Here is a 9,907-nt window from a genome sequence, read left to right as displayed (position 1 = left end):
TTCCAAAGAGTATAATTTTTTCCATCTAACTTGCCTTCGGTGAAGGTAGGTGGACGGATGTGCAGCAACTGGAATAGCAACAGCAACAAACAGCAACACTAGAACCTAAAGTAGACATTACTCCAAGCTACTTCTATACAAAGAAAGACTAGACTTTATGTACTATTGTTGCTCTAAGAGCACCTATAGCACTGATACCATGTAAGAATATGGCACAACGAAAAAAGATACAGCAAGAGAAAGTACATTAGACAATGCAATAGAGAGAATGAAGAGAAAGTACAAGATAGAAAGAATTTTAAAATTCTAATTATACCAAACAAGAGATAGGTACAATATGATGGTGTTGTCTACCCGTGCACTCTAGTGTAGAGCTTAGATAGTGATCTAGACAGACTTTCGATGGAGGATGTACTCAGAGTATAGAGAATATATGCTTACAAGCATTGGATGCCTTAGCTTGTGCCAACTATGTCTATTTATAATGCTGCAAAGTAGTGCGGTGGAACTGTCCAAGACGTGGCCGCAGCTACGCTGCATCAACACAGCTCACCGCCCGCGTATTCATATAACACGTCCCAACCGATCACCACCCACTAATGATGAAATTAGTATTCGAGAAAATATTCTAAGGAATATTCCCTATCACTTTTTGGGCCTGTGTACCCCTCATCATCTCCTAAGCATCGGTCATAACTATGACCCCTTCCAGTATCTAAGCTAGGGTTCCCACTAAAGATATGTGCACCAATTGCTTCTCATATGGGGGCCATACAAATGTGCACCATACATCAATGTGAGATACATGCCAAGAGGCAGGCATTGAACATATACTAACGGCAAGGGCATCTATAAGCCCTTTAACCTTCACTGAGTAATCATTTATACTGAGCTTTCCTCTAGTCACATTATGCAGCTCATACTTTAGCTGCATCTTTCTGAGCTTGGGTGTATATGATATTGTACATCTTCACCAAGACTTCCCAAACCTCCTTAGCCATTTGTTCATTTTATATATGCACAATTATAAAATCCATCACACTAAACAGATAACCAATATACAACACCTTTCTGGCTCTTTCATGCCATGTCTGCACTTGTTGTGGGGTCAAATTTTCTTCAACAATATCCATCTCCTTTTCATCACTTGTGGGGATAAACTCCTTTTATCCTTTTCCTATAAGGAAAGTAGTCATCCTGAGCTTCCATGCTTGAAAGTTATTCTTGTCTAGCGTCTCGCTCACAATCTATGATAGACTAACTATTAGACATCTTTACTTATAGCAACTTACCAAGTTACAAAAGACCTAATGTACTTGCAGCAAATCTACAACCTTCAATAGCGATGCTGTAAACCTATTATAATGGTATTGTATGTGAACTAGTCATATAAACATACATCCACCAATACCTGGAACACTTAGATTCTCTGCACAGACTATCCCGTAACTAAATTTCTGTTGCAACTTTGCTTCAACCAGAAATTGGGCATATACAATCAAAATGAACACTAGTCAAAGTGCTTGTGGAAATCTTGTAGAGCCAAAATGGGACCCAAAATGCACCCGAATTGCATCAAAATGCACAAAAATATAGTCAACATAGTTAACTACACACAATATGGTCTTCTTCCTTCACCCAAGTGGATACATCAATCTGAGACAATGACTTCCCTATCTACTTGTAGCTCTCACACCTACCAAAGGTGTTGCTCCAAAATCAAAGAGGGAAAGATATAGAAATACTCTTACTTGTGTATACCGCTTCCTTGCTTGCTGCCTTATCTCTCACGCAAATTGGAGCCTTGATACCATAAAGAGAATGCAGGGGAGGGGAGGGGAGGGAGAGCTTGAGTTCCTTACAAGCAAACACTCATACTTAAGAGAGAGAAAGACTCAAGAGAGAGATGAATGGCTAAATTTTCTTCTATCTTCTTCTCTTCTCTACAAAGAGAAATCAAAGAGATAAGAGTACATACTACAAGGGAAAGTACTCTCCTATTGTAACATATAATGGTCGATCCATAGTGTGAACTCGACTATATGAGCTGACACTATAACTATAACTCTAGTAATCCAAATGTGGATGTCACACAGCTTGTCTTCCACTGGCGGCATATCAACCATAATCTCACCAACTGTGCTAGTGGCATAAGTGTGGAAGTTATTACCCAAGCAGGTCATTAACATCCACAGCACTAGTTGAGCTCGATATCTTAATAGTTAAATAGTACTCGGAGATAGTTGAATGGTTTCATGCACATGGATTATAGATGAATCATTTCTACCCATTTCAATATAGCCTAGACTCCCTACACCTCAACCTCTCACAACATGAGATCAATCGGATCATTTGGTTAGATCGTTGGATCTACTCGGCCTACACATACATCAGACTTGGGTGTCATCTGATAGATAGGAATGAAATTTGAGTTCTACAAGGAGCATTTTTTTAGACTCACCAAGGAAGGATTCTTTGGCACATGCAAATCCATATGTCACATGCTATGCACATCACGATTGGTTAGCTCAGAGTATCCTCCCACCACCGCCTCTCCGAGGAGAGACTAGGAGAGCTGAGAACATCCCATGAGAGGAGCCAATATGTAGAGTATGCACTATAAGGAATGTAAAGGACAAGGCTCAATATATGTTCATATGCCCAGTGTATTATGACATACATGGGAGATTTCATTGCCTCTTTTGGGAGGGTTTAGGGCTCTTAGTATGGATGATGCAATATGAGGACGAGAGATATCTTCGGATGTGTACTCAATAAAGCTCAGGACAGAGTATTGAGAGGACGTGTTGGGAGACTATCCCATATAAGACATTTTCCTAGAGATTCATCATTGATTTCTTCACGGCACAAGTATCCACATTAACCATCCATGTCACCAATGTCGCGTATCGACATTAACATATACCATCCGTATATACAGATGGGCCATATTCGTGTCCCTGAGGAGTCCCAAGTGCCATGCCTGCTCCATCCTTCCTGGTGTCGAGTGCCCCCACCAACACCGAGGATCTCCACCACACAGACAGATCCGTGAGATTCTCCAATGACATAGACATGTCCTCGCCATGGCCACATCTTCCTTTAAGAGGCTTAGAGTCATGTTTCGGTTTTTAGTTTTCATTATACTTTAGCTAAGATTTTTAACTTTGTAAGAGACACGCTTAATACTGGGTCATCGTAATTACAAGTACCTAAAAATGGGTGGCGAAGAAGAAGCTTACTACATAACAAGGTAAGGAATTTGGCTATAATTTCTTCAAGGTTATGGATGACATTGCATTCGAAGGGCTTGCAAATTGTGAGTTTAAACATGCCTCATATGGAGGAGATACAAGCTCTCCATTGAATATGTATTGGTATCTAAAAGGGAAGTTCCAAGATGTACGAAGAACATTCTATCAAAATATTTTTGAGTACAAAAGCTCATCATTATAATTGTGTAGCTTAAGCTTAGTAAGATGTCTTTTAGATAAAGATGACTCTGCCTCTCATATTTACATATGGTACACTCAAAATTTGTAGTGATCCAAAATTGCTTTTGAGCCAATAATAAATGAATGGTCAAAGCATCCTTCATGGAGGTAGGGGACTCCAACAACCTATATGGTATTAAAACATTTCTTGGAAGTTGATTCATTAATAATTGTGTAACTTACATATAGCAAGACATAATATTTCAATAGGTAGAGATCTCTCTCTCTCTCATATTCACATGTATAAGTATTCATGATTTATGATCCTTCATGGAGGTAGGGAACTCCAACTCCTTTTACTTGATCACATGGTGTTAAAACATTTTTCTTGTAGAACAAACAAATTTAAGAGATTTAAGACTTCATGGAATTAGCAACAACTTATAAAAGCTTGAACATAAAGCTTTTTTGTGGGATGTAATTGTTGATCATAAGTGAGCCTTCAAAAAAAAACCGATGGTAGGAGGAAAGTGAAATCGTTACAAGTAGTGGCCTCACCGGTGCTTCGCACATAAATTTTCATATTCCTAGAATAATAGCCTCTCCTCAAACCTCTAAATTGTCTCCAGAACCTCCAAATTGCCTTTTGAATCCCAAATTCTTGCCACATGGAAGCTTTGTGAAACTTTTCCTTTAAATAATACATACAGAGACTAGAGAAAGACTTCTCTCAAAAACAAGATGAAAACGCTTGTAACAATTGACGAACCCCTCCCCTCCCCTCCCCTGCCCTCCCCTCGCTCTCTCTCTCCTCCTCTTGCTCTCTCTCTCCTCCTTTTTTTTTTTTAAATGCAGGCGCTCTAGGAACCGGTGAGATATCTCAAATTGAACAAATAGAAGAGGGAACTCCTGTTTGAAAGTCGGCCGTAAAGCTTTTCAAAGTCCCGCGCTTTCGAAACAACTACCACATTGACCACTGGAAATTGTGGCCCAACGACCAGACATTGCAACGAAAAAAATGTACAAAACAAGGAAAATTGAAACCTTGGAAATAAGACAAAATGGGCGACATAAATTAGAATAACTGCATAACAACTAGCAAGATTACATGACTCAAATACAACTCACACAGGATTATAGATCTGACCAAAAAAAATGCGAAGGTAAGTAAGCAACACATCACAATGGGTGATGTGATGCAGAGGCTAAAGCTAGCAGGAAAGGTAAGAGCGACATCTGTACAAAAGCATGGCATTGGTGCACATAAGATCTGTGGCTTTCTCTGTCTTGCTTCCTCCCTCAAAAGAGGTTGAAGGGGAAAGCGTCGATGGGATGCATGAGGTATGTGACAGCCAGCGCCACAAAGAGGAGGGTATACGCGATGCCCAGGTCGATGGTCGTGCCTGCAATGGGGCCAACAAAGTACAGAGTTAGCCATAGCCAAGGATCGGCGAAAGCATAGTAAGCCATAGCCAGAGAGAACAGAGATTTGCAGAGTCAAAGCACAGAGTTAGCGATCGGCGAACGGATAGTTAGCAATAGCCAGAGATTTGCAGAGTAAGACAGAAACCCTAAGGAGAGAAAGAAGACGTACCATCACTGGTTGGCGAGGGTGCAGGGCCAGCTGAGGATTGGGCCTGCACTGGGGCAAAGGCATGGATGAGGAGAAGGAAGAAGAAGGGGAGAGAGGAGAGGCAAGGGGTGTAGAGAGACGCCATGGCCGCTCAACGAGAGAGAGAGATAGAGGGGGAGAGAGAGACAGAAAGACAGAGCGAAGCCCTCGAAATGATTGTAGAAAACTAAGAAGAGGAGCTTCTGCTGTTGTGTGTCTGGCGCTTGCAGGCTTTTTGGCTCTACATACGAATGCCGTCCCCCGCTTTTTTTCTCTCTCTTCTTTTTTTTTGAAAAAGAAAGAAATTTTCGAGCATGTTCTCACATTTTTTGGCCCTGATTTATAGGGGGACACGACAGCCCCACACACACACACACACACACACACAAAAAGTGGTGGGCCCCTCTCTCTCTCTCTCTCTCTCTCTCGGCTTGCACATGCCTCCACCTGTCTTCCTCTCTCCTCTCTCTACATTGCACTTTATGCCTCCGCACATGCACCCCCCCTTTTTTTTGTGTGCCCGTTTTTCCCCACCTTCGTTTTGTACACACCTTGGACTCTGGAGCATTTGAAATAATCAACCCTTCTAGCCTTCCCAAATCTTTCTAGAAACTCTTCAAAACAAACTGAAATTTTCCTAGAAAACTCTTTCACTTTTACCCCCCAAAAAAATGAAAAGAGTTTCTAGAAAAAACTTGAAATTCTGAAAGAAAAAAAAAAGGGAAAGAGTTTCAAAATGAAATCGTGAAAAATGAAAGAGAATTCGATGTGTACAAAACAAAGTGAATTTTTTCTAGAAGAGCTTCTAGAAAAATGGATGAAATTGTGAAAAAATGAAGGAGTTTCTAGAGAATTGAACAAAACAATTGTGAACATTGGGGCTCTCGTGCCTCCTCCAAAATCAAATTGTGAAAAATGAAAGAGTTTCTAGAAAAAATGTACAAAAAAAATGTGAACATTGATGCTCTCATCCCTCAGCCAAAATGTGAATCTTTTTCTAAGTTTGAATCTTGCATTGTCATCCACACATGCCCGATTCTCAAAAGGTTAAACAAAAACTCTAAATTGTGTCCCACATGGTTCTTATTTGTACACCACATGGGCCCATCGCTATCCTTCCCATGTGACACCTCTCTCTCTCTCTCTCTCTCTCTCTCTCTCTCTCTCTCTCTCTCTCTCTCTTTGTCTCTCTCTCTCTCTCTCTCTCTCTCTCTCTCTCTCTCTCTCGTCTTGTTGGCATGAAATTACCCATAAATAACATGTATTACTTTGGGTCTCATAGACCCTTTGGGCCTTTCATAGACAAAAAGTAAATAAATCTTTTTTCCTTATATATGTGTGTGTGTGTGTGTGTGTGTGTGTGTGTGTGTTTTGAAGCAATATAAACCACATCCCTTTGTTAATTGATATAACCCAATGTATAGGCCTTATGTTATATAAGGGACAAATGAAGAGCAATAAAAAAGCTCGCAGGAATGTGGGGAATTTTTTTGCAAGCTTTCCTTGCGAGCTTCTAAGAATATCTTATGAGCTTTTGAATTTATAGTTTTTTTCAAGATATTGTCACTAGGTTATGGTAGAGTTTATAATCGATTATTCTCTCTCTCTCTCTCTCTCTCTCTCTCTCTCTCTCTCTCTCTCTCTCTCTCTCTCTCTCTCTCTCTCTCTAAATCACACACCATAGTGCATGTTGGCTTGCAATAAGTTGCAATAAAGCTTTGTATGGGGGCTCCCATCTGTCTTTTATTATTCAAATCCCTCATCACACAAAGCCTTGGTCGAACCCAACATGCTTAAAAAGATGCCTAGGGCCGCAAAAAGATGTTTAAGACCCACAACTTCCCACCCCCCAGGTGGGCATGAGTCTACACTAAGACTAGCTTGGCCATCACACACACACACACACACACACACACACACACACACGTCACCATTATATTATAAATCTTTTTCTAGTACATAATCTCAAACTTTTGACATAATAAATAGCCTTAAAATGTAAATATAAGTATGTTTCAATAAGTTTCGTGATTTCAAATATTAAAGAAACAAGGTTTGAAAAGCCCTTAGACCTTTTTTTTAAAGAAAAACTCACACAACATACATAGGTTATCATTATATTACAAACTTTTTTCAAGTGCAAAATTTTAGACTTTTGACATCATAAATGGACTTAAAAGGCCTAAATATGGTAAAAGCGACTGTAAACTTGCATACCTTTCAAATATTGATTAAAAAATATGGGAAGCCCTCAAAAGACAACACATCATAAATGGATGCCAAATGCATAAATATGGTTAAAATGTTTGTAAACTTGGATATCTTTTAATGACTTTTATAGATTTCAAAAATTGAAAAAAAAAGTATGAGAAGCCCTCAGAGCCAACGCATAAAAACGACTGTAAACTTGATGAGTTTTATGGATATCACACACCATAGTGCATGTTGGCTTGCAATAAGTTGCAATAAAGCTTTGCATGGGGACTCTCATCTGTCTTTTATTATTCAAATCCCGCATCACACAAAGCCTTGGCCGAACCCAACATGCTCAAAAAGATGCCTAGGGCCATCACAAAAAGATGTTTAAGACCCACAACTTCCCACCCCCACTAGGTGGGGGTGGCCATGAGTCTATGATGCTAAGACTAACTTGGCCATCACACAACTTCCCACCCCCACTAGGTGGGCATGAGTCTATGATGCTAAGACTAACTTGGCCATCACACACACACACACACACACACACACACACACACACACACACACACACACGTCACCATTATATTATAAATCTTTTTCTAATACATAATCTCAAACTTTTGACATAATAAATAGCCTCAAACTTTTGACATAATCTCAAACTTTTGACATAATAAATAGCCTCAAAATGTAAATATAAGTATGTTTCAATAAGTTTCATGATTTCAAATATTAAAGAAACAAGGTTTGAAAAGCCTTAGACCTTTTTTTAAAAGAAAAACTCACACAACACACATAGGTTATCATTATATTACAAACTTTTTTCAAGTGCAGAATTTTAGACTTTTGACATCATAAATGGACTTAAAAGGCCTAAATATGGTAAAAGCGCCTGTAAACTTGCATACCTTTGCATCCATCCAAAAAGACAAATAGATTGTTAGCCTCTATGTGTATTACAGGTGTCCTAAGACCTACCACATGTTATAGATGTCACTCAAAGAACCCCATGTTTAAGCTATGGTTGGGTCAATTAGTCCCTTTAATAGGTTAAACTTTAGGAGTCAATTCCCAATTTCCAGATAGATAACCAGTTTTTTATCATAACCAGTATAGATAATACATCTAATAATAATCCTCAAAAAATGTAAGACAAATATATGTCATAATAGTCCTCACTAATGGACCTTGTATGTCCATGCCCTAGCTAAACCCCGTTGACACTTGTCATCTATTCTATTGCTAGTCATCCAAGGTTCGATTCATTAGTTTCTAACCAGCAGAAAACACCATCACAAGAAGTAAGAGATAAGTGTAGTGAGTCACTATACTCAGCCGTAGAATTAGGGCCCGAATTATCGGCAGAAAAACGATAAGAGGGGAGAAGATCCTCTTGGTAGATGTAACCATTAGAAACCAAATGATTATCATGCATCCAAGGAGTCAGAGGATGAAATGACTTGTAGTCAACTCCATAAGTATAGTCATACTCGAGAGATATGTAAGATTCCTCCCCAGCTTCTCAAAATGTCCAGCATCTTCCCCTGTAATCAATCCCCTCTTTAGAAATATAAAAGATCTTGTCTCTGCCTATTTTGACATAGAGAGAGAAAATATTCTAGAGAGAGAATATTCCGATTTTGAATATTTTTAGATAGAAAAATTTCTAAATATTATTAAAATGAATTCCCCTGAAACAGAAATTCAAAAAGAACTTTCCAATGTGCAATTGGAATTTATTAGAAATGGGTATAAAGGACCTTAGCCTAAGGGTCCAGATTTTCAGAAATTTTTGGATTATGGTCCAATTAAGGTTCCTATGGGCCAATAGCATCAATCCATGTGTACGGAGGAGATAAATCCAATTTGTAAAAGAAGATACCCAAAAATGAGTAAATGCTCACATAAGATGAAGAGTTGAAAATGTACAAGGTTTATTAGTAAAAAACCGTGAGCAATATTAAAAATATGAGATATTTTGGGTATCCAAAAATGAGTAAATGCTCACACAAGATGAAGAGTTGAAAATGTACAAGGTTTATTAGTAAAAAACTATGAGCAATATTAAAAATATGAGATATTTTGGGTATCCAAAAATAAGTAAATACTCACACAAGATGAAGAGATGAAAATGTACAAGGTTTATTAGTAATAAACTATGAGCAATATTAAAAATATGAGATATTATGGGTATAATGATTCCATTTTGACACATATGTAAGGAAGGGGAATTCTTTAAAGGAGGTGCATATTTCACATGCTTGAATGAGTTTTAAACTCAAAAATAATGTGATATTTTTATCTCTCCTCTCTCTTGAACCAAACCAAATCAAAATGGAACCAAACCGAATCAAAAAGTAACCAAACTAGGTCCAAATCTAGTCCAAATTCAACCAAACTAAATTTGGAAAATTCTAGAATTCAGTTAGCTTTGGTTAGAGCTTCCCTCTCCTATGAATAGAACATGAGTCCTTTGAAAAAAGGAGAAGAATTTTACTATACTAGAGTTATGCTGAAATAATGCTAGTTTCTACTATTCTCTAAAATTCTCTCCAAATTGAAGAAATTGGAACTTCCCTCTTTCTTCAATCCCCATTGGTGGCTCCATCAACGTACTCAACCAATTGATTGGTTGGGGGCCTCTACCGTGAACAAAGAATCA

General features: G+C 38.5%; 1 protein-coding gene across 1 annotated transcript; it reads right to left on the bottom strand.

Annotated features, from left to right (window-relative positions):
- Positions 1 to 4,486: 4,486 nt before the first annotated feature.
- Positions 4,487 to 5,269, bottom strand: LOC147622798 (arabinogalactan protein 22-like). Its single transcript, XM_086822701.1, has 2 exons — positions 5,029 to 5,269; positions 4,487 to 4,837 (listed from the first exon to the last, which is right to left on the bottom strand). Exons 1-2 carry the CDS (start codon positions 5,150 to 5,152, stop codon positions 4,734 to 4,736), a joined length of 228 nt encoding a protein of 75 aa, XP_086678827.1. The 5' UTR covers positions 5,153 to 5,269; the 3' UTR covers positions 4,487 to 4,733.
- Between the last annotated feature and the right edge of the window lie 4,638 nt (positions 5,270 to 9,907).

This window comes from Cibotium barometz, chromosome 28 (assembly GCF_041138505.1).
Source record: "Cibotium barometz isolate CiBa-2024 chromosome 28, ASM4113850v1, whole genome shotgun sequence".
Lineage (NCBI taxonomy): Eukaryota > Viridiplantae > Streptophyta > Polypodiopsida > Cyatheales > Cibotiaceae > Cibotium > Cibotium barometz.
This window is presented reverse-complemented; position numbering and strand designations above follow the sequence as displayed.